This window comes from Phascolarctos cinereus, unplaced genomic scaffold (assembly GCF_003287225.1).
Source record: "Phascolarctos cinereus isolate Bilbo 61053 unplaced genomic scaffold, phaCin_HiC Scaffold_726;HRSCAF=1367, whole genome shotgun sequence".
In the NCBI taxonomy this organism is placed as follows: domain Eukaryota; kingdom Metazoa; phylum Chordata; class Mammalia; order Diprotodontia; family Phascolarctidae; genus Phascolarctos; species Phascolarctos cinereus.
The window spans coordinates 245,014,242-245,040,158 of record NW_027556098.1 but is presented as its reverse complement, the minus strand read 5'-3'; the positions used below and the strand labels follow the sequence as shown (position 1 = coordinate 245,040,158).

General features: G+C 36.0%; 1 protein-coding gene across 1 annotated transcript in view; it reads left to right on the top strand.

Annotated features, from left to right (window-relative positions):
• The window catches only part of NBEA (neurobeachin), a 776,021-nt gene that overhangs the window by 400,009 nt on the left and 350,095 nt on the right, over positions 1 to 25,917 (top strand). The window contains 1 exon segment of the mRNA XM_078147053.1: positions 21,373 to 21,437. Coding sequence (XP_078003179.1) covers positions 21,373 to 21,437 — 65 coding nt within the window.

Here is a 25,917-nt window from a genome sequence, read left to right as displayed (position 1 = left end):
AATTTTTGTCAAATAATGATTTTTTATCCCAGAAGCTATAGTCTTTGGATTTATCAACTATTAGATCACAAAAGTCATTGACTGTTGTGTCTTGCATACTTAACCTATTCTACTGATTCACCACTCTACATCTTAGCCAGTACCAAGTAGTTTTGATGATTGCTGCTTTGTAATACATTTTAAGATCTGATACAACTAGGCCACATTCCCTTGCATTTCTTTTCATTAGTTCTCTTAATATTCTGGACCTTTTATTCTTCCAGCTGAAATTTGTTATTGTTTTTTCTAGTTGTATAAGATAATTTTTTGGTAGTTTGATTGGTATGGCACTGAATAAGTAAATTAATTTAGGTAGATTTGTTATTTTTATTATATTAGTTCAGCCTACCCATGAGCAACTGATATTTTTTGAATTATTTAGATCTGACTTTGTTTGGGTGAAAAGTGTTTTGTAATCGCATTCATAAGTTCTTGAGTTTGTTTTTGCAGGTAGACCAAATGTTTTATAATGCTTACAGTAAGTGTAAATGGAATTTCTCTTTCTGTCTCTTGCTATGGGGCTTTATTAGTAATATATGGAAATGCCAATGATTTATGTGGGTTTATTTTATATCCTGCAAGTTTGCTAAAGTTGTTTATTATTTCAAGTAATTTTTTTCCTTGAATCTGTAGGACTCTCTAAGTATACCATCAGGTATACTTCAGTTTATACTTTCACTTTATACTTTTATACTTTTACTTTATACTTTTCACTTTTTACTTTCAGTTGACCAGATGTATACCAACCAGCATATACATCAGGTATTTGCTGATATTTTATTTAAATTTTTTGCATCTATATTCATTAGAGAAATTGATCTCTAATTTTCTTTCTCTGCTTTGGCTGTTATTAGTTTAGGTATCCGCACCATATTTGTATTATAAAAAGAATTTGGTAGGACTCTTTCACCTATTTTCCCAAGTAGTTTATGTGGTATTGGAATTAATTGTTCTTTAAATATCTAATACAAGTCGCTTGTAAATCTATCTGGCCCTGGAGATTTTTTCCTACAGAGTTTATTGGTAACTTGTTCAATTTCTTTTTCTGAAATGAGGTTATTTAAGTATTTTTTTCCTCTTCCCTTCATCTGGGCAATTTATATTTTTGTAAATATCCATCCATTTCACTAAGATTGTCAAATCTATTGGCATACAGTTGTGCAAAATAGCTCATAATTATTGTTTTGATTTCCTCTTCATTGGTGGCAAATTCACTCTTTTAATTTTTGATGCTGGTGATTTGGTTTCCTTCTTTCATTTTTTAATCAAATTAACCAAAGATTTATCTATTTTATTGTTGTTTTTTTTCATAAAACCAGCTCTTAGTTTTGTTAATTAGTTCAATAGTTTTCTTAATTTCAATTTTATTAGTCTCTCCTTTGGTTTTCATAATTTCTAATTTGGTATTTAATTGGGGATTTTTAAATTTGTTCTTGTTTTAGCTTTTTTAGTTGCCTGCCAATTCATTGTTCTCATCTTTCTCTATTTTATTCTTGTAAGCATTGAGAGAGATAAAACTTCCCCTAAGGATTGCTGTGGCTGCATCTCATAAGTTTTGGTATGTGGTCTCAGTATTGTCATTTTCTTGGATGAAGTTATTGATTGTTTCTATGAATTGTTGTTTGACCCACTCATTCTTTAGGATTAGATTATTTAGTTTCCTATTAATTTTTAGCTTATCTAACCTATCTTTACATGGCCTTGTATTACATGTAATTTTTATTGTGTCATGATCTGAAAAGGATGCATTTAATATTTCTGCTTTTCTGCATAGATTGTGAGGTTTTTATGCCCTAGTACATGGTCATTTTTTGTGTAGGTGCCATGTACCACCAAGAAAAAAGTATATTCCTTTCTATCCCCATTTAGTTTTCTCCAGAGGTCAACCATATTTAACTTTGCTAAAATTCTATTCATCTCCTTAACCTTCATTCTTGTTTATTTTGTGGTTAGATTTATCTAGTTCCTGAGACGGAGAGATTGAGGTCCACCAGTAGTATAGTTTTGTTATCCATTTCTTCCTGTAACACCCTTAACTTCTCTTCTAAGAATTTGGATGTTGTACCACTTGGTGCATGCATTTAGTAATGATATTACTTCATTGTCTATGGTACTTTTTTAGCAGGATGTAGTTTCCTTCCCTATCTCTTTTAATTAGATCTATTTTTACTTTTGTTTTGTCTGAGATCAGAATTGCTGCCCTTGCTTATTTTACTTTAGCTGAAGCATAATATATTCTGCTCCAGCCTTTTACCTTTACTCTGTGTGTATATCCCTTCTGCTTCAAATGTTTCTTGTAAACAACATATTGTAGGATTATGGTTCTTAATCCACTCTGCTATCTGCTTCTGTTTTATGGGAGAGTTCATCTCATTTACTTTCAGAGTTATGATTAGTATCTGTGTCTCTCTTCATCCTATTCCCCCACCCCTGTTTATGCTTTTCTCTCTGCTTTCTCCCTTTCCCTCATCACTAGAGATTTGCTTTTGACCACCACCTCCCTCAGTCTGCTCTCCCTTCTATTAGTCCCATCTCTTTTCTTCCCCTTTACCCTGTTTATTTCTTCTCTCCCTTCTGTTCTCCCTCTCCTTTTTCTTTTCCCTTTCCCCTCCTACTTCCTATAGGGTAAGTTAAATTCCTGTACCTGCACTGATTATGTTATTCCCTTGTTGAAGCAAATCTGATGAGAATAAGGTTCAAAAATTACTCATCTCCCTCCCTTCTTTCCCTCTACCGTATTAGAGGGAAAATGTTTGTTTTCATGTGATGTAATTTACCCTTGTCTGCCTCCTCCTTTACTCTTCTCCCAGTATAATTCCTTTTCACCACTTAATTAAATTTTTTAATCATCACATCAAATCAACTTATACCCACACCCTCTGTCTCAGTATACGCCTTTTAAATGTCATAATAATGTTACAGTTCTCATGATATAGGTGTCATCTTCCCTTGTAGGGATGTAAACAGTTTGCCCTTATTAATAACATGTTGTTTTTTTCTTTCCTGTTTACCTTTTGATGCCTCTCTTGAGTCTTATATTTGAAGATCAAACTTTCTGTTGAGCCATGGTCTTTTTATCAGGAAAGTTTGGAAGTCCCCTATTCCGTTGAATGCTGATCTCTTTCTCTGGAATGTTATTCTCACTTTTGCTGAATAGTTGATCTTTGGTTGTAATCCAAGCTTTTTTGCCTTATGGCGTATTGTGTTCCATGTCTTATGATCTTTTAATATAGAAGCTTCAAGGTCCTGTGTAATCCTGACTGTGGTTCCATGATATTTAAATTGTTTCTTTCTGGCTGCTTGCAATATTTTCTCTTTGACCTGGTAATGTTGAAATTTGGCTACAGTATTCCTTGGTGTTTTCAGTTTGGGATCTCTTTGAAAAGGGGGTGATTGGTGGATTCTTTCAATGACTATTTTACCCTCTGGTTCCAGGCCCTCAGGGCAATTTTCTTTGGTGATTTCCTGAAGGATGTTGTCCAGGCTCTTTTTTTTTTTTGGTCCCATTTTTCAGGCGGACCAATAATTTTTAAATTGTCTCTCCTGGATCTGTTTTCCAAGACAGTTGTTTTAGCAATGAAATATTTTATGTTTTCTTCTATTTTTTTATTCTTTTGTTTCTGTTTGACTGGTTCTTGATGCCTCTTATAGTCATTACCTTCCACTTGCTCCATTCTAATTTTTAATGAATTGTTTTCTTCTATTAGATTTTGTACCTCCTTTTCCATTTGGCCCATTTTACTTTTTAAGGAGTTCTTCTCTTCAGTGAGTTTTTGTGCCTCCTTTTCCATTTGGCCAGTTGTATTTTTAAGGACTTGTTTCTACGTTTAATTTTTGTCCTTCCTTTTCCAAGTTATTAACTCTGTCTTGCATACCTCTCATTTCTTTTCCCAATTTTTCTTCTACCTCTCTCATTTGACTTTCCAAATCCTTCTTGAGCTCTTCCAAGAAGGCTTTTTGGGCTTGTTCATATTCCCCTTTGAGGTTTCAGATGTGGGTATATTGACAATATTCTCCTCTTCTGGACTTGTGCCTTGATCTTCCCTAGTGCCATAGTAAGAATCTGTGGTCATTGTCTGTTTCTGCTTTTTGCTTATAGTGTTTGCTTATTTCCTGACTTTAAAAAAAAAAAAAAGTTGAGCTCTCCTGCTGGAGCACAGAGGGCAGTTACCCAAGCTTCTTTTCTTGCTCACCCAGACCCTGCACAGGGACATTTTACTGCTGGAGGATGTCTGTCAGCCTGGAGCTTTGCCTCCTGGGGTTGTGCTTCCCAGAATTGTGCTGATGCACTGGATGGTTTGGCTGCCGGAAAATACCATTGCCTGTGGTGGTTTTCCGAGCTTGTGTCTACTGGTTCCCCTTCCTGTACTGAGGCTCTCAGGGGATCCTGATGTTGGCACTTGCCTCCTCCATCACCCTGGGTCTCAGGATCTCTTCCCTTTATGTTGAGGTGGGGCTTGCTGCTGTCTTGCTGGGATACCTCCCATCCTGTACTGCTTCCCCTCCCCCAGAATGAGAGGGGCCTTTCCCATTAATCCACCAGTCTTCCTGGGTTACAAGACTGCTACACCCCACATTTCTGCTGGCTCAACTACTTCATGGTTTTTCCTGGGTCAATATTTTCTGGGCTTTCAGAGGTTAATAAGGAAGGATGAGAGCTGCTTCTTTCTTTACTATCTTGGCTTTTGGAAGCAGAACTTTTTGGTTTTTTGTTTGTTTGTTTGTTTTCATTTAATTTGCAGATGACCCAAAGCTGATAGGGATAACTGACACTATACTGTCCCTATGATGGAGTCAGAAACAAAAAGATTTTGACAGGTTCGAATATTGAGTTGAACCTAATAAGATGAAACTTCATAGGAATAGATGTAGTCTTAAATTTGGCTGCAAAAATTTAAACTTTTTAAGTATATGATCAAGGGAAGCATAGCTAGTTATTCTGAAAAAGATTTGATTATTTTAGTAGACTGGAAGATCAAAGTGAATCGTCAGTGTGATATGGTAGCCAAAAAAGCTAATGTGATCTTGTACTACATTAAGAGGGTCAATAATTTCTAGGAAGGTGATAGTCCCACTTTACCTTGCCCTCATTAGTCCATCTCTGTAGTAGTATTTTCAGTTGTATGCACTCTGGTTTACAAATAGCATTGATGATGGTTATGGTGATGGTGATGATGATAAGTAACATTTACATAGCACTTACTATATGTTATGCACTGTGCTAAGCACTTTACAATTATCTCATTTGATCCTCTAACAACCCTTTGAAGTAGCTGCTCTTATTATCTCTGTTTTACATGTAAGACAAACAGGGTTTAAGTGAATTACCCAGGGTCACACAGCTCTTAAGTGTCTGAGGCCAGAGTTCAACTCAGGTATTCCTGATTCCAGATCTGGTCACTATGCCACTTAGTTGGTAAACTTGGAAGATCCGAAAAGAGAGCACCTGGCGTAGCGAATGGCCTTGAGTCAGTGGCATATGAGGATTGGATTAAGAACCAACCTTTTTCAGCTTGGAGAAAAGAAGACTTTGAAGTGTAGTGGGTGAGGAAGAACCATAGGAAGGAACATGATAGTTATCTCCATGTATTTGAATGGCTCTCATGTGAAGCAAGGATTAGACTTCTAATGTTTGGCCCCAGAGGGCACCTCTAGGAGTAATGGATGGAAGTTTCCAAGAAGAAAACTTAAGCTTGGTGTCAAGAAAAACTTCCTATGAATTAAGGCTATGTGAAAGTAGGATGCCATTCTTTGAGATATGGTGGGTTCCTGCTTTATGGAGGTCTTCAGTTAGAAACTGGATAATCACATATCAGATATGTTAAAGTCAAGATTTCTTTCAAGTATGAGTTAGACTAGATAGTTAATGAAGGTCCTTCTAACTCTCAAATTCTATGAATTATCATATCTCAATGATCCTATAAAAAGGGATTCTAGCATTGGGCAAAAAGGTTGGTTAAAATTACCTTTCATTTTCATGATCCTGTGATTTAAACTATGTGTTCAGTAGACATCTTAAATCCAGTGTTTCCAAAACAGAACTAATTATTTTTCCCCCTAATCCTTCCAGTCTTTCTTCATTTTCTCAGTTATTGTAGAGAGCAACACCATCCTTCCATTCCCTCAGGCTTACAACCGAGGTATCATCCTGGATTCCTCATGTTTACCCGATATCCAAGCTGTTGCCAACACCTGCCATTTTCATCTTTGCTTTATCTTTCCAATACATTGCCTCCTCTCTTTTGATACTGCTTCTACTCTAGGGCAGGCCCTCATCACCTTATACCTTGATTATTCCAATATCCTCTGCCTGCCCCACTTCAGTCCATCCTCCATTCAGCCACTAAAGCAATTTTCCTAAAAAAACAAGTCTGATCATGTCGAACCCCCCACCCCACCCCAACACTCAATAAACCCCAGTGGCTTCCTACTGTCTCCAGGAGCAAATACAAAATGCTCTGTTGGGCATTTGAAGCTCTTCAAAAACTAGTGTTGCCCCCCTACCTCCCCTTCCAGTCTCCTTGATAAGTGCTCTTGGATCCGGTGACACTGGCCTCCTAGCTGTTCCACAAACAAGACACTCCATTTCTTGGCTTCAGGCATTTTCTCTGGCTGTCTCCCATGCCCTCCTATGATCAGATTACTGACCTGGGCTTTCTTTAAGTCCCACCTTCTATGAGAAGCCTTCCCTAACACCTCTTAATTGCAATGCTTTCCCTCTTTTAATTATTTCCTAATTCTCCTGTATGTAGCTTGCTTTGTATATATTTATTTTCATGTTTTCTCCCACCATTACATTGTAAGATCCTTCAGGGCAGGGACTATCTTTAGCCTCTTTTTGTATCTCTGGAGCATAAGACATTGCCTTGCCCATAATAGGTGTTAATAAATATTTATTGATTAATTGATTGAATTCTATGCATCTGTCCAAAACATTCTAACACCATCTACTAAGTCTCATTGCTTACCCAAGCACAGCTAAGTAGAAAATATTGATGAAGACTAAATTTGTTTAAAAAACTTTTCCTTGTGATCGATGACAGTATAGATATCTTGATCCTACTGCTATATTTGTCTTACAACTAATGTGTAGCTCAAATCATTCCTGCTGTACCATAAGTTTTTGATTGAAAATTAAATTGTGATTCTAAATTTCAGTATAGCAGAAATATGACCAGGTTCTTGGCATCATTGGAGAACAGAAACATGCCATGATAGTTGGCTCAAGTTATCTTTCTCATTTTTATTCTAATCTCATGACAGAAAAAATTTCACTGAGGGTATTCCTTTGATTCCTTATCTACTATTTGTTAGCAGGGAAACTATATCAAGGGTTGTTGATGTCATTGCTATAGGCATATTCTTCAGTAATGATGCTTTTACTCCTTAATGGGTGGTCTTCTTGAGCCATTCTAGCTGGAAGAACAAAATTATCACCTGTGCACCAGTGTTCTGGTAATGTAATGAGTATCTCCAGATATCCCTAAAATGCCCAGAAGACAAAGGACAGGCAGTGTGTCACTGGGCCTGTGCTAGCTATTGATCAATAAGCATTTATTTAGTATCTAGTGAGTGTCAGACAGTGAGTTGAGAAGTATGGAAGAGAAACAGGCGAGCAATTCACTGAGTTTAGAATCCAGGGGAAAAGATGACTAATCAGTCAACAAGCATTTATTTAGTGTTTACTGTATGCTAGGCACTGTGCTAAGCACTGAGAATATAGATAGACAATCCTAGTTCTTTAGAAACCTACTTTCTACTGGGGGAAGATAACATATAAAAGAAATCTGAAGTGGAAGTAAGGGGCCAGGTAGAAGAAATCCAGAGTGAAGTCAAAAAAGGAATGAAATTTAGTTGGCTTTGGCAGCTCTTCAAAATGGAGGTTCTGGGAGGAATCATCCAATCAGAGGGGCCTCAGAGCCAAGAGTACTTCAATGTGTGAATTCCCAGGATTCTGTAAGGCTTCATATTATAACAAGATTTTCATGAATTAGCATGTAAATAATCTTTCTTGTATTAAATCATGGAAATCATAGAAAAATAATTTTCTTTTTGTTTATTAATTTCTTTCTAAGGAATTATTAAAGATATGTTTATTATAGTTGTTTTGTAGCCAGTTTTAGTAATGGACTTTCCCTCAAGCTCTATTTTTCTTAGACCAACTCTCTTAAATTAGTACTACCTCATAAAGTTGCCACTACCATCCTAAATAGAATTTAGAGAAATGTTGTGAGTTAAAAAGCAAATGTTGTGTATCCATAAAAATCAAATCCAGCTTTGGTATTTTTTTTAAACAAAATAAGTCTGAAAATCTGAAGTATTTTACATAATTTACTTATTGAAAATTCTCATTTTCTTTTCTAATTATATCTAGCAGATGTTTGCTCAGCAAGATATGTCAAGTAGCATCATCAAATGCATGTAGCTAATGTATATTTGTATAAGATTCAGTTTTCAAAATAGTATATTAAAACATTTTGGATTTTTATGTATTGTATATAGACATGCATACATTTATATGTACAGATACAGAAACAGGTTTGTTTGTATATTTTAATTTGAGGACCCCTAAGAATACTGATTTCATAAAATATTCTTTTGTGTAACAATCAAATTTGTTTTATTTTTATATGTACTAATGATTTCCCTGTGTTTTCTGAACATATCTATAATTTCTCTTGGAAGTGAAAATTTATTAGGAGAGCAGACTTCAAAGTATTCAAAAAAGAATGGGTAGAATCCAGACCAAAAATCATAGAAAAACCAGTATAGGAAGGGAGAGGAAACTCAAAAAATAAATACTGAAGACAGAAGCAGCCCTGCTGAGTAGGAAAATATGATAGTCTCTAAAAGGATTGCTGTGAATGCACAGGCCCAACATTGAGCAACTTAGATTTTTTTAAAAGCAATGTTGAGAAAATATAAAGGGGAGGTAACTAGTTGAATCCAAAAGTATGAAACAATTCCATCAGAATAATGTTAGTGTTAAAGAACTGAATGAACATAAGCTGGCCAGCAAAGCTAAATATAAAAAATAATAAAAAGAGAGCCGGGGAGGGGCTTAAGACCTATTTTGGAAAAAAAAAAGGATAAAAGAATCAATAAACATTTGTTAATCACCTACTATATATCTGTACTTGTTAGGCAATGGGAATACAAAAAGAAAAAGGAAATAGTCCTTTCTTTCTTGGAGCTTACGTTCTATCAGGGAAGACAATATGTGTACATATATGTATATTGAAACAGAATAAATACAAGGTAGTTTAGAGAGAGAAGGTATTAACAGTTAAGGGGATCAGGCAAGGCTTGATTTTGAAAATAATTACCTAGCTGAGACTTAAAAGTAAGGGATTCAGCAAGGCAAGAGAGTGTATTCCAGGCATAGAGTAAATGCAAAGGCATGGAGATAAGAGATGTTCAGTGGCACCAAAATGGAGCCGTGTGTGAAGAACAGCAGAAAGATCAATTTGACTATTTGTAGAGTACAGAGAGGTGAGTAATGAGGTTGGAAAGGTCACATTCAGCCCAAACTGTGAAAGACTTTTTAAAGTCAGATAGAGGGGTTTTTCCTTTAGCCTAAAGCAGCCACTAAAATTTTTCAAATAGGGTAATAACATGGTCAGACCTCACTTAAGGGAAATCAGTCTGGCAGCTGTGTGGAAGATAGATTGAAGAGGGGAGAGTAGGTCATTATAGTCATCCAGGGAAGAGGTAACAATAGCCTGACATGGAGGTTGCAGAAGGAGACAGATGCAAAAGAAGATATCAAGGTTTGGCAGCTGAATGGATATGTGGGATGAGTGAAGTAAGAGATAGAGGCTAGTATAGAGGTTAAGAATATAGGTGAATGAAAGGGTGATAAGACCTAGATTGGATTAGAGGAGTTCATAATAATATTAATGATAATAATAATAATAATCGAGTCCCAGTCTCAGACCACGTGCACAACAAAATTAAAGATCCATTAAATAAGCTTTTATTAAGCATCTATATACTAGATACTGTGGTAGACACTAGAGATAGACAAAATTCCAGATAGTTCTTGCCCTCATAGAGCTTACATTTTGTTAGGAAAAAAAATTCTATTCATGTATATACTTACATGCAAGTTTATACCCATAGACATATATGTTTGTAGTTACTTATATAGTCAAGAACAAAATATTTTGTATAATTCTGGGAGAAAAAACTAGAATTTGCATGAGCTTAGTACAAAAGTATATAACTGTGAGAAGAGGGGAGGAGGGTGCCTAACCATCATGACTGTGCCCCCAGGCATCTCCTGCCTGACTTCCAGCTTCTCTTGATAATCTTCTGGTGCCATGGTGAGGAGGGAGGGATCCATTCCAGTCATGAGCATCTCCTGCCTGGCCTTCAGTTACCTCTAGGAATAGAAGCGCCAGTTCATTATACTAGTCTTCTACTACTGAGATGAGGTGAGAGGGCACCATTCCATCAAGTTTCCAGTTTGGCCTCTTGCCTTCAAGGAAGGCAAGTTGTTCCTGCCTCTGAAAAGCTCAGACTGTGCAAGGGCTCTATCATAAGGGTATAAACCAGTGGACATTGAAAATCTTTTAAAAATTTTCCCTTAATTATTAACAAACTCCCCCGTGGTCATACCCTCCTCATCCCAGTGATTCTGAATCCCTTAGGCCATCATTCAAACCCCGTTCCCCTCAACCCAAGTCCCCTTCAATGTCCCACCCGTTTAGCTGTGCCCTTTGGCATGCCTTGTCCATAGGCAACAAACTTGCTTTCACTTTAACTCTTCTTTCTGTCCCACTCCTTTCACCATCTGGCTCTCACTGACACCTGGTTCTCACCTACTGATACATCTTTGCTAGCCACTCTTTTAAGCACTACCTGCATGTCATCTCATTTCTTTCCAGCTCACTGATCAAGGTAGGGGAGTTGGGTTACTTTTTGCTCCCCGTTGCCTTCTCCAGTTCTCCCTCTACTCCCTTCACTCAGTAACCTGAGTTCATGAAGTCCACATACTCAATCACAATTCTAGTAGCTGTTGTCTACAGATCTCTAGGATGTTCCCCTTTCTTGCTCAGTGAGCTCAGTACTTGGCTCATAGTCTTTCTCCCCCAACTCCTGCCCTCAGACTAGATACTGATACTCCCTCAAACATCTCACTTCCTATGACCTGTTCCTCTACCACATCTCAGCCACGTCTTTGTAAGATGGTCATATCCTTGATTTTGCTGTCACTCACAAATGTGCCACCTCTGTGTTCAAGAATTCCAAAATCTCCTTGTCAGATCATTCTGTTTGCTTTCTACCTCTCCCCTCTGTCTTCTGTTCCTAACATTTGCTCTACATCTGCCCCATAACTTTCAGTCCTTCAACCTTTCAGTTCTTTCCCATTCCATTATCCGGTATCATAGCTGATCTTGCCATTTTTCGCCTAATGCTTGGATCACTCCTACCGTCCACTGCCTTTGCTGCTACACATGTGCTGCTGAGCTAAGGTAGAGAAAATCACGTTAACTGTTCTGATTAGGTCCACTACAAATTTATATTACATGACCTCAACTGGGCCCTCACTATTACTAGATGATACATTTATGCTTCCCTAATTAGGGAAGCTATCCCACCCACATAGCAGCTCTTCCAGACTTTTTATCCTTCAAACCTCCCATCTCTACCCCTGACCCCACCCTCTTATCTGAGAACTGTGCCTCATATTACTAGAAAAATTTGAGGCTGTTCTCCAAAAGCTTCATCTTCCCCCTTTTTCATTTCATATCACCCAGATTCCCTCTACTGCTATTACCCCTTTCCCCCATTGTCTCACATGAAGAGGTGGCCTTTCTCATTGCCAGGGCAAATCCTTCTAATGAACTGATTCTATGTAGTCTTTTCTAACAGATCTCCCGTTCTGTCACCCCCGCCCTCTCTCACTTATCTTTAAGGTTACTTCATTGCTGCCTACAAAGAGGCCAATGTTTTCCCCATCCTCAAAAAATCCTCATTTGATCCATCCATCTTTGCTTTCTGTTATCTCTGTAGCCTTTTCTGGTTAAACTCTTTGAAAAAGTCATCTAAAAAGAGGTGCCTCCACTTACTTTCCTCTCAGTCTCTTCTTAACTCAATAGAGTCTGGCTTCCATTCAACTGAAACTCTCTACAAAATTGCAAATGATCTCTTACTTGCCAAATCTAATGGCCTTTTCTCCATCCTCATTTTTCTTGACCTCTCTGCAATCTTTGACAATGTGGATCACCCTTTTCTTGATACTCTCTTCTTTAGGTTTTTGGGATTCTCCTCTCTCCTGGTTCTCCTTTTTTATATGATTGCTCCTTGGTCTCCTTTGGAGGTCACACCCACTAACATTCACCAGGATGTCCTGGACCTTCTTTCTGTATGCTACTTCACATACAGCTCCCAAGCATTCATTCATCATCTGTGCTAATAATTCTCATATCTCCTTATCCAGCACTAACCACTCTGTTGACCTCCAATCTTACATCTCTAATTGCCTATTGTACATCTCAAATTGGATGTCTTGTAGACATCTTAAAATAAATATGGCCCAACTTATTTTCTTTTCCCCAAAACCATTCTCCCTTCCATATTGCCCCTTTACTGTCAATGACACCATCATCTTTTCAATCCCTGAGGCATGTGATCTTGACTCCTCATTTTCTCTTTCCCAGCCCTGCCCCTTTTTCAGTCAGTTGCCAAGGCCTCTTCATTTTACATTTGTAACATCTCTTTCATGTGCCCCCTTCCCTCCTACTACTGCTACCACCCTTGTGCAGGCCCTCATTTCCTCATGCCTTCACTATTTCATTAATCTATTTGCCACAAATCTTTCCCCACACCTGTCCACTCTGAAGTCAAAATTATTTTCCTAAAGTACATGTCTAACTATGTCATCCTTCCTACTCAGTAAGTTCTAGTGGCTCCCTATCACCTTCAGAATAAAACATAATACCCTTTGTTTGGCATTCTTCAGAGCTTTCCATAATTTAGGCTTCCTCCCTTTCCAGTTGTCTTCTACGTACCATTCTTCCCTTCCTCCCCTATCTCCTTGTTCATCACTCCAGTGAAACTGACTTTGCTATTCCTCACACAAGATATTCCATTTCTTGGCTCCAGGCTTTTTCCTTTACTGCGCCCCACTCCTGGAATGCTCTCTCTGCTCATCTCTGTCTCCTGAAGTCTTTTTCCAATCACTCTTAATCCTAGTGTCTTCTCTCTATTGATTGCTTCCTATTTTACCTCTGTATAGTTTGTTTATACATATTGATTTGCATGTTGTTTAACTTGTTAAATTTTAAGTTCCTAGGGGGCAGGAAATGTTTTTTGCCTTTCTTTGTATCACTAGCACTTAGCATAGTACCCATTGACTGATTGACTGCCTGACCTTGAAAGAAGCTAAGGATTCTGGGGGAAGGAGATGTGGTGGAAGACATGCATTCCAGGCATGGGATACAACCTGTGAATGACATCTACAAGGCATATCAAAATATGCCTATTTGACTAGAATGTTGAATGTCTTAAGAGGAGTAATGTTCAATAAACCTGGAAAAGTAGGATGGAGCCAGATTGTAAAGGGCTTTAGACCTTCCTGAGTTGTTTGCATTTTATCCTAGAGGTAACTAGGGAGTCAGTGAGTCTCCTTGAGTAGGAGAGTGGTAGGATCACTTAACTCTGGGAATATCAGTTTGGCAGCTATGTAGAGAGTGGAATGGAAAGTGAATATACTTGAAGAAACAAGACCAATTAGGAGGATATTGTAGTAATCCAAATAAGAAGTGAGGCAGCTAGGTGGTACAGTTAATAGAGTACTGGGCCTGGAATCTTTGTATCCTTTTTGTCTTATACAGTATCTAGTACATAATAAGAGCTTAATAAATGGATTTTAGTTGATTCAGTCACATGTGAGCGATCTACATTTTTGAAACATTATCAAATTAAAGAGCCATTAGTCTTATACTTCTTTGCCTTGGAGGGAATAACTAAGAACAAAGGATAAGATGTTTAAAGCAAATTTGGATTTTATATAAAGAAAACCTAACTATGAGAGCTATCTACAAGTACACTGGGCTACCTTAAGTTTCCACTTCACTGTAGGTCTTTAAGCATAGGCTAGATGACTACGTGTAGGGTGTGTTGTAAGGCAGAGGTGTCAGACCTGTGGCCCACCAGTATGAGGGAACCAGACTAAAATATAATTGGGAAATATTTAACAAAAGAGGTAATAACAATAAAACATAACATTAATTTGTGTTTTTCTAAGTCAATTTGCAAACCACAGGGATCCTTATGGAAAGTTTAATACCCTTATGTACAGTTCTATTTGATTTGGACACCACTCTTGTAGGGGATTCAACTATTGGTTGAACCACTAAGGTCACTTTAAATTTTGACATTATATAGTTCTGTGATTATTCATTTCATGCATGAACTCTTTACTACAAGACAGTCTTGTACATATAATCTGTACAGGTAGAAGGGCGACGTTACTTATAATATACATTGCGTATAAAGTTTTTATTTTTACATAAATTGAGGAAATTTCAGTTTTATGTTTTTAAAAATTAAGACCCGGCTTTAACATCAGGAAGACTTTGTTTGAACTCCACCCTCTGACACATACAGCTCTGTGTCCCTGGTCAAGTAATATAACCTTTCTATGTCTCTCAAAGAATATGTTGCAGAACAGTTGCTGATCAGCATCATTTGAAACAGTTTTTTCAACAGTTCCCTTCAGCAATGAAATCACAGGTGTAGTGGCACCCACCCCCCATGACTTCCCCCCTCAAAGTACTAATTAGATTCCTTAGATGATCTATATTAATATTGTTTATGTCCATGAAGCATGCGTAAGATAAATGCTTTTCACATGATACAGAGAAGTGAAATAAAATTTTGAGGCCTAGAACATTTTATCTTCTTTAATATCCTTGTTGTAAAATCTCAGACTTGAAAGCTACTTCAGAAGTTGTTTTTGTCATGTGATATTTGTTCCTTCTCAGAAATGTTGCTTAATTTCAAAACCAAATACATGCATTCACATTTTCAAGATATCTGAGCAAAATTGGATTCCTTGGGATCTTAAGTACAGTTATTTTAATGAATGTAAGACAGAAGGTACAAACTATATATTCATCTGAAATGAGTAGGATGAGATGGTCTGGCAATTTTTTTTGATTTGTTTTTGTTTTGAATTGCATGTGTGTGTTACACACACACACACACACACACACACACACGTACACACTGATTTATTTCAGTTTTTAAAGGAAAGTTCTGAGCCTGAGATTTCTACCAGGTTATCTACCTCATTGTGAACAAAACATAGGGATTTTATAGTCATTCTTCTGGAACTTATTTGTCTTCAAAGTGTTTATTTTCAAAGGATCTTTAATATGAGATCCAGTTCCCTAACAAAGTCCTTTATCTGAAGGAAATTTTATGTTTCCATGTAGAAGAGCTAAAGAATTGTGTCAGATATAGAAACTTGGCACTCCTCCATAGACATTCAACCTCAAAGTTAACTATTTCCTCTGGTGAAGATAATTATGTGATGCTAGGGGTAATTTGCACCTGTTCTTTGGAATATTTCTTGAATTTGTCCAGTTCTTTTAGTAAGCCTTAAAACCCCCCTCCAAGAAAGAAAGAAAGAAAGAAAGAAAAGAAAGGAAGGAAGGAAGGAAGGAAGGAAGGAAGGAAGGAAGGAAGGAAGGAAGGAAGGAAGGAAGGAAGGAAGGAAGGAAGGAAGGAAAGAAAAATTCTGGAATTGATTTTAAGACTTTATTTTGAAATACACCTCTAAGTCAGTGGAGTTCAAGCCAAGCATATGCCCATTATCCTTCATTTCACCATCTGTTACCAGGTCTTGCTGGAATACAAGCTACATCCCTTTATTTCTTTCTCTCTTTTAAAAGAAAAATTAAGATTTTTATAACAAGGAAAACTATGACAGTGTCATTGTAGGTACTGAAGCTTGTTTCCCTTTGCCTTATACTAGTTCTTTGGTAACAATCAAAACAGACACAATTTTGGTTATCATGTAGAGGGTATTTTTTTTTCATTTAGAAAAATTTTTTTTCCTTGCCTTACTTGTGTCATGTCTAATTTTTTATTTGAAAACCTTTTGTTAGTACATAGATAGGAGCACACTGTATCAATATTTAAGAATCTTAAAATATTAACAATTAGTTTTGTCAATAATACATAGATACTTTATCTAACCTGGAATTGTGATAAATATACTTATTATGTAAATAACTTTTAGTCCCTTGGATTCAAATCGGGGTTCAAATTCTAGATCAATTGATTACTTAGCTGGGTGGACCGTATGCAAATTATTTACCCTCTCGTTTCTTTATATTCCTCGGCTATAAAATATGGATATAATTTGCCCTACCCAAGCCCACGAGATTTTTGTGAAGGTCAGATTAGATAATTTATAAGGGAAAGAAAGCACTTTGTTAACTTTAAGGTGTTATATGGGTAAAATTACTTTGTACAAGCAAATGTGAACATGAGTAATTGATCGCACCATAAAGCAATACAGTCATGAAGGGGCATAATACTTGCGGAAAAAACTTTGAATTTAGAAAAGACCTGGAATTCTGATTCTGCCAATTACTCCTCATGTGACCTTGGGCAAGTAATTTGACATTTCCCATCCATAAAATAAAGATCTTGAACTAGATTATGTTCAATACACCTTTCAGCCTTGACATCCTATAAGTCTATTACTAAATGATATCTAAAGTTCACTTTTAAGTCAAAGTCCTGTGAACACTTTGTACAGATAGCTGAGTGGCAGAGTGGTGTGAGTGCCAAACCAGAAGCCAGAAGGACCTGACTGGTGTCAGTTCTGCCTTATTAACTGTGGCTCTGAGGTAGTCAGTGACTTTCTTTTAGCCGTGCTTTCTTCATCTGTAGAATGGAGAGAACACCTATCTCAAAGGGTTGTGGTGAGGACCAACTAAGAAAAATTAATGTAAAGCACTTTACAAACCTTAAGGCATTATATATATATATAATGTCTAGTATGACTATTTAGTGATTTTAACTGCTGAGTTTTGCTATGTTATACATATGGCAAATCTTATCATGTAAGTTCCAAAGAGTTGACCTGCTTGAAGAGAAATGTGTGTATCATAATCCAAATTTACTCAATTACCATTATTTTGTGATAGTTAAGAACTTTGATATGTATGTTTATTTAGGCTATGAGAGAAAAATGAAATTAATAATATAATAACTTGAAAGAGTTCATCTTTTTCTAAGCTGTTACCAGAAAGTAACATGTAATAGGAAAAATAAACATATTTTCTCTTAAGTAGAGCTAGAATAAAAATTGAAAGTGTCGATGAGGACTTCTACTCCCTGTTTGTAGTTTTAAAAGGTATTTTCCTTTTCTGTTTGATTGGCAGGTATGGGTATTGTTCTTTTGCTGTCATCAAGCCATGGGCTTTGTATTACCCACTCTTGTAAGGATGAGGTCCTAAAAGTTTTCTTTAGCCATAGGAAACAAAAGGAGGTGTTACCAGCTCTTTTTCTTTAGTTATAACCTTTTTCCTTCCTGTTTGTTTCTAACTTTGCTGTTCTGCCTCCTTACTCATTTTTCCAGTGTTTTTGTACCATATGTAATTCTCCTGCTATATAAAGTGCTTAGAGGCTTCAGTTTAAGGTTTTTATGAATATGAATGAAATGGAATAGCTTTACTGTTTCTGCTTTTGTCATTAGATATTATTTTTGTCATTAGATTTTATTTTATTTTTAAAAGCTGAAAAACCACATTAAATTCTGCTAGTTTTCTGAAGGAGAAAAGCTAGCTTTATTTCATGAATAATATCAGGTCAGTCCTTTTAACTTGTAAAGAACACACACACACACATCATTTACAGGAGTGCAAGAAGAGAAAACTACTCTAACTTTAATTGGAACATGTCTAAATGTTTTAATGGTTATAATGCCATTTTAGAAATGTAGCCCAAATAATTTTTGTTAATTGAAGAAGTTAAAGAAAAATTGTATTTGTTCTGTGGTTCTTCCAAAAGAAGAATAAAAGGCACGATTATCAGTAAATGGCAGTTTGGTACTTCACATAATACCTTAGCCTCCATACACATTTGTGATGCTCTGCGTACAAATTTATCAAAATAAGAAAGATGGTGCAAGAATGGACCCTGTGACAATAGAATGCAACCCTTAAAGTCCTAGATTTTCTTACTTCCTTTATTACTACTTGCAAAAATCTTGTAAATCTTCTTCAAATTCAGTATACAAGGTAGCTTCCTTTGGTGCTTTATTGCATTTATGATGTTGTGGTGGACACTCTCTTCATGGACTCAAATCAAGATTCCTTCATGGCTTACTCAGTAGTAGTCTTCATGAGTTGATATATGAAATTTTTAAGAACTTTATCATCTGTCTGGTGATAAGCCTGTTAAATTTAGGTTGGTCTTTGGACACAGACACAAAATCTCATTTGACCCATGCTAGAGGTTTGTTTCCAGATGACACAGGGAAAGGAGAAAAATTATATTGAGAGATGCACCTCATGCAAAGAAAGACTAATGGGAGGTAGGAAGAGGTCTGGCACATAGCTGGCATTTAATAAATGTTTATTGATTTATTCCTACCTTGGGTTGGACCTATACTTCATTAACATAGTTTTCAAGAACCCATGATCATTCCTGCTTTATGTTGAGGGCTTTTGTAGAAGTTTAGGGATAGTAGAAGAGACAATCTACCTTTCCAATCTCATTACACATTCCTCCTTTTTAGGTTGTGGTCAGATGAAGAAGCGCTCATTATGCCAAATGGAGTAGTTTTGGTCCTTGAACTAATAGGGGACCATTCAAGTTTACTGAGTTAATAGACATGGTCATTACATGGTCAGACTTTAGGAAAATCATTCTGGCAATTATATGGAGTAAATATTGGCATGAGGGCTGTGAATCAATTAGGAAGCCCTTTCTGTGGTCCAGGTCAGAGGTGATAAGGGCTAGAACTAGGTAAGTGACAGTGTGATGAGAAGAATGGGACAGATGCAAGAGAGGAGGTAGAAATGACAAGATTTCACAAACCAGGTTCCCAGAACTCAGCAGAGGTGAAGTGACTTTCCCAAAGTTACACGGGTAGGATAAATAGTAAAGCCAGGTTTTGTACCCTAATCTTTTTCATCCAAATCTGGCATATTGTCCACTCTGTCATGTTGACTTTCTTCAACAAACATTTTTAAATGAAATATTGTATACAGGGTACACCGCTAGACCATGGGAATAAATGAGGGAAAAATTATAGGGGCAGCTAGGTGGTACAGTAGATAGAGCCCTGAAATCAGGAGGACCTGAGTTCAAATCTTGCCTCAGACACTTAACACTAGCTGTGTGACCCTGGTGAAGTCACTTAACCTCAATTAACTCACAACTACCATCACCACCACCCCATCAAAAAAAAAAAAGAAAAAATTATGGTCCTTGTCCTTGTGGAGTTTATAGTTCTTAGATCATGATACAATAGAAAGTTTTCTGTATTTAAAATCAGAGAACCAAGGTTCCCCCTTACTATAGGTTTTAAAGTGGAAGATGGGTAACTATTTGTCTGATATGTTATAGTGAAGATTTCATTTAGGTAGGGGTTGGACTAGGTGGATGCTGTGATCCTTACCAACTCCTTCCCAGCCAATGTTTTTTAATTCTGTGCTCTGTCCCTTACTATCTTTGTGACCCTGAGCAAGTTACTTTGCCTCTCTAGGCTTCAGATTTCTGCGAGTAGGGGGTTAGGCTATAATGTCTACAGGTTATTTCTCTCGTAAAATCTTTATGAACCAAAACTATTATTTATCCTTATATCTCCTAAGTGCCCAATAGAATAGGCATTTAATACATTTTTGGTGAATTAAATTGAATTCTTTCCAAATTGTTCAAATATCTCCCCAATTTATATTGTCACTAGCAATGTATCAATTATTAATTTCCATAAGCCCCAACCAATATTGAGTTTTATAATTTTATATATTTTTTATTTGATAGGTATAAGTAGCAGATATAAATACAAAATAGTTCTAGGAGGAAAAGACTAGTAATGGGGAAGGAGGAGATGAGGCAGAGTAGCAGAAAAGTTTTGTATATTACATAGCATTTGGGCTGAGGATTGGAGAAAGATGAAGATTCTGAGACATTGGGGATGAGAAGTGAGTTTGTTTCGGGGGGGCGGAGCTCTGTCTATGTGAAGACAAGGATAAAGAAGATGAAAATGAAAAAATTCAGGAAATGACAGGCCAGATTTGGCTGGGATATTGAATAGTTGAGAAGTGATATGGAATAAGTATGAAAAGATAAGCTGTAACCAACTTATGGAGGACTTTTAATTTCAGACTGAATGCCTTGTATTATGCTAGAGGGAACCAATGAAGTTTGTTTTTTTTTTGTAGCAAGACTAGCATCATATTTGTTCCTTATTTTGGTGGCCCTTTATAAAATGTATAGGAAGTAGAAACAGCCTAGAAAATAAAAACAGAGAGCCTAATTAGGAAGTTATTGCAGTAGTATAGTCAAAAGGTGATGAGGTCTTACACTAAGACTATGGATACAAGAGTAAAAGGAAGAGAAAAGTTTAAGAGAAACAGAGGTAGATTTGGTCATTACGAACATCTATCTCAGGATTGTGCTGAATCTGTACTGATTCTATGATGTCCTCAAAAAAGTTGTTTATGATGACCCAGAGGCACTTCCAAGGTCCCATCACCTCTTCATTCATTAGGAAGGTTAAATTTTGTGGCATATGGTTTTAATAGTGTATGTTTTCCCTGCTCCCAAAGAATTCAGTTATGATAACCATATAATAAATTTCAACCAACCAAAATATTACAATAATCAGAATATTTCCTTTTCTAGCCATTCTAAATAAATAGGTATTTAATATGTGTTTTATTTTTCACTTTAAAATTATTAGAAGTTAAAGTATGAAAAATGATCATTTGGACTGATATTTCTGGATCAAATTCTTTAATTTTAATCCCAAATACTTATGTTGACTCCAAAAATTAGTATTAATCATTTGGGAGTGAGGTTTTTACTGAGAGCCCACCTGTGCCTTTGTGTTTATGTGTAATGCACACAATATAAATACAGTATGCGTTTATACATATGTGTGGTTTTATGCCAATCAAGTTTGAAGTAATTTTGGGGAAAAAAGTCATATGCTGAGGTTTAAAAGACCCGACCATCCAACCAACACATTTCCGTTGTTCAAGTTCTTCTTAGCCAGGACAGTCAAATATATGTTCATACAATTCTGCTACTACTACTTCTTTAAACATGTTCTGCTTTGTTTGTTTTCCCATTTAGGAATGGCAAAATTCGATTCAGAAGAATGCAGGACTTGCATTTATTGAGCTCATCAATGAAGGAAGGTAATTATTCAAGTTTTTAGACAAGTAATTTTATATTTTAGTCAACTTGGGTGACTATATCTTTTAACCATCTGCTCCAAAAAGACTTGAGAAGTCTTTAAATTAAATGAGAGTTACTGTACAGGCATCTGGCTAAGGTATATCTATTTTATTAAAATATAAAATGTTAGGCTCATTTATTTATCCAAAAACCTTACACAAAGCAAAAGGGCCAGAATGGTTTATGAGGTTTATTTGAGATTTGAGCCACTATCTCACTGTGTAGCAAGTTTTTTTACACAGAGGATCAAGAGAATCCAATCTGTAAACCCATCTGCCACTCCATCTGTTTGGGGAGCATAGTGTTTACTGCATACTTCCTCATTTTTTTTTATCAACTGATATGAATTAATTTTACCTGAACATTGTAGATTGTTTGTCATGTACCCAAAACATGCAGAATATTGAATTCTTCTACCATAAAGTTGATCATCAAAAATAATACCTACTCTGTATTTGTATTCATGTCCTGTCTTTTACCTGTCATTTTGTTTGCCCTTATTTTCCATTGCTTTATTTACAGTCGACTAGTAATGGGCTTTCTTTGGCTTAGTTGGCATTGGACACATCAAAACAGATGTACCTATCTCCTCTATGACATGTGTGGCTTCTAAGCCAGAGACTTAAATTCTTCACAACCCACTTTTAAAAAATTAAAACTTTAACATTCATTTGGTCACTGTTGCTATTTTTCTTCCAAGATTACTTATCTTCTTGAAACTAGACTGTTTCTCTGAAAATTACTTCCAATTGTCCTTCTCTTATTTATCATATTCTATGAACTTTTAAAAATCTTTATAGTGTAGTCTAAGTTTAACAAGAACCTCTGTTCAATGTAATGGGGTGAGAAAGGCTTAAGAAAGATAAGTTCATTTTATACACTGGTTTATATGTTATCGCTTCTAATAACCTCAAAATTTATTTTTGGTTGGCAAATGATATAAATTATAAACTGTATTCATAGATGTAGAACTGAAGTCAAAGTTATGCAGAAGACATATTTTAGTTTTGAGCTAAGAGTTCGGGTCCCTTAACTCATGGGGCTATATTAATTCATTTGAATTTTCTAAGTAGGATGCATTGCCCTTTTGGCTTCAGTTTTTCATGTGTTAGATATAGAAGTAAGACTAGATTATCTCTAAGATTCCCTCTAGTTCATAATCCCATGACTTTATAAGACACTTCTATTAATCAGTAATGTTCTATATGATCATAGTAATGAGCACTTGGAGCTTAAACTGAGTAGAATTTCATAGACTTTTAAAGCTAGTGTTGTTTCTTTGAAACTAGTACATTTCTTGATACCTATTACTAAAAAGAAGAGATGGGAAATATATGTAAGTAATGAGATGATATTATTTTTTGGAAGTGGAAATAGTACACAGGAGAAGGGAAAGTATAGGATTGTGCATATGTGATTTGAATTGCTTCCTTGCAAGTCACAAAAACATCCAGGACACACATCATAATAAATCTTGTGATAGCTGGGATATATAATCCTTGTGATACTTTCCACCAAGCATATCTAAAAAAGGATATTAAGGAAAAAGGAGAAAAAGCCCTGAAAAACAAACATTAGGCTCAAACTGCTAGCTATGAATTTCCATAAAAGCCCTGCAATATAGTCTTCCTTAACTTTCGGTGGTGATCCAGGGCAGGAAGAGAATGGAAAACTGAAAATCCATTGAAGTTTTGTGAAAATATAGTTTTATCCCATAGGTTCAACCTCCTTTTTTTTTTTTAATTGGAACAAGTAACAGAAATTATGATCTTGTATTTGATTTTCACTCTCCTTCCTAACCTTGGATTAAAGTAACAATAAAATGTATTGAGATTTTTGTAGTATTTTTACATATGTTGTCATATTCTATCTTCACATTTATGTTTTGAGAGTAAATATTATCCCTCCTTTACAGATGAGAAAACTGAGGCCCAGAGAGATTAAATGAATTGTTCATAGTAACATAGCTACTGTTTGAGGTGGAATCTAAAACCATATCTCTCCTAACTCTAGCCTGGCACTCTTCCCAACATCCCATACTGTCTCAAACCCTCTACTAAATATAGAAATCACTTCTGTAGCATCTCTGGTAGAGGCTCATCCTCCTTGAATATTGCCAATAACAAGAAAATCACTATCATGAAGCAAGCATTTAATTTTTAATTCCAGTTATTTTTTTTTTCTCTCTAAAGAGAAGAAAATGTTCATCTAGTGGTCTTAGTTCTGGCTTTTGAAGTAACATGGAAATCTATTCTCTCCTAATTGAAATTGCTTCAAGTATATACAGGCATTTACCATGTCTTCCCCTTAGTCCTTCCTTCAAGTTGAACTTTCCCAGATTCTTGTACTAATACCTCTTCCAAGGTTATGATTTCTAGACTTTTCAACTTCCTCTTATTTTCTACTTGAATTCTAATTTTCAGTCCTACCTAAAGTGAATTGATTATTGTTTATATAGCATATCTAACAGCAGAAAAAGAGTAGTTTCTTTCATTTGGGTTCTCTATATATGTGTTAATTCAGCAGCCAAAGATCAAATTAGCTTTCTTAGCAATTATATCATACTGTTTTCTTATACTAGCCTTATGGTTGACTAAAATCCTCAGAATTTTGTAGGAACATCTACAAAGCCTCCTTTCCCCCATGCTGTATGTAAACACTTTTGTTAACCCCTAAACTAGTGAGGCAGAATTCTTGACTTCTGTAAACTTTATGAAAATATTTTAAAATTTCCATAAAAATTTATTTTGCTAGTGAGATAGGTTAAAACTTAAGGCAGGGCATTTTTTTGTTAAGCTAATTGAGAATTTGTTATTGTTTTAGATGTCTGGAAAGGGTGTAGAGAATTGTTGTATAGGAAAACTTATCTATGGACCATACATACTCCAGCTACTGCTTTGAAAGCTTAAGGTTTCCATTTTAAATTTTTATTTGGAAGTTGGTTGTTTAAAATTTTTTTTATCTGATACTCTAATAAATATCTCAAAATATTCCCATAAGGACTAGAGGAGAGTGGTAAGGATATTTTTTTTGAAACCAGAGTTGAAGTTGAAGCAGTTTTAAAAACAGTAATGTATTTCTCACTCATCTACTTGATTAGTTTATCACTGGGTCCCAAATGTCTTTACTATTCCACCCATTACTGCTCCATCACAACCTACCAAAAAAGAAAATTCAAGTATAAACATGGAGGTTTCTCTTCTTTTTAAATGTGTATTAAGGAAACTTTGGGGAGATTTTTTTCTTAGCCCAGCTATTTCTTGTTTAACTTTGTGGTCTAAAGTATTATGTGAGAAGTGCTGTGTAACCCCTTTATTCTCAATCTGTACAAGACAATGTAAGTAAGCCCTGCTGCAAGGAATTACCTGTATAGGTCTACCTAAATTTATGCAGATAAGCAATTCAGAGCCTGCCTGGGGTGCTGAGATGCTATGTAACTTGACGGTGGTCACACAACTAGTAGGCCTTTACCCAAGTCTCTCTATCCCTTTAGCCACTCTACAACACTATTTCTCATCTAGGAGGTATTTACTAAGATGGAGTTCTTAAGTTTTAACCAAATTATTATGTGTTTCTCATCTAAGGATCATCCTAGAGAAGTTCAGAGAGCTGTATCACTCTAATATTGGGCTGTAGTTAATATATTTTTGACCATGGCGATATATGAAACAGAAGCATTGAAATCAGTTCCTGTGGTGAGAGCACCCAAACCCTTTAAATCATGAGTCTTTTAGACATTCAAATTAATAATAATTTTTATGCCTAGATTATCTGAAAACAAAGACCAGCTTAGTTTATATCCACAAGGACTTTTTATCCTTTTTACAAATAGTTGTTCCCAAGACAGCAAATATGGACCATCAGAAGATAAGAATCTATTGCATTCATTCTCCTTCACTGAGGCCAGTAATGCTGCTGCCAGCTTAGTTGTTTATTAAGTCTGAATTTTATCTCCCAAGCTAGATTAGATACTCCGTAAGGGAAAGAACTATGTCTTCTGCTCCTTTCCATGTCCTTATACTGCCTGCTGCAAAATTGATGTTCACTAAATGTTAACAGCTCCACTTTCATAGTCTCAAAGAATTTAATAGTTGGAAAGGATCTTTAGAGACTGGCTGTTCCAACCCTCTTATTTCACAAATGAAGTGATATGGCCCAGAGGGCATAAGTAATTTGGTTAAGGTCACACAGCCAGTTAGTATGGGAACTGGTGGTGTAACTCCAGTGGTTGTGTTCCTTCTTCTTTTGATCTCTTACTATCATAAATCTGGCTTGTGAATTCCTGCCCCAAAATATGATATTGAGAATTCTTCTGTGTAAGTAGCATGAAAGTCTCTCTAGTGCACCTAAAAGTATGTCTTCTTTCACCTGATATTTTCAAAGATTTAAATGGGATATGAATTAAAATACATCCTCTCTAGTGTTAGGATTTCAATCTTA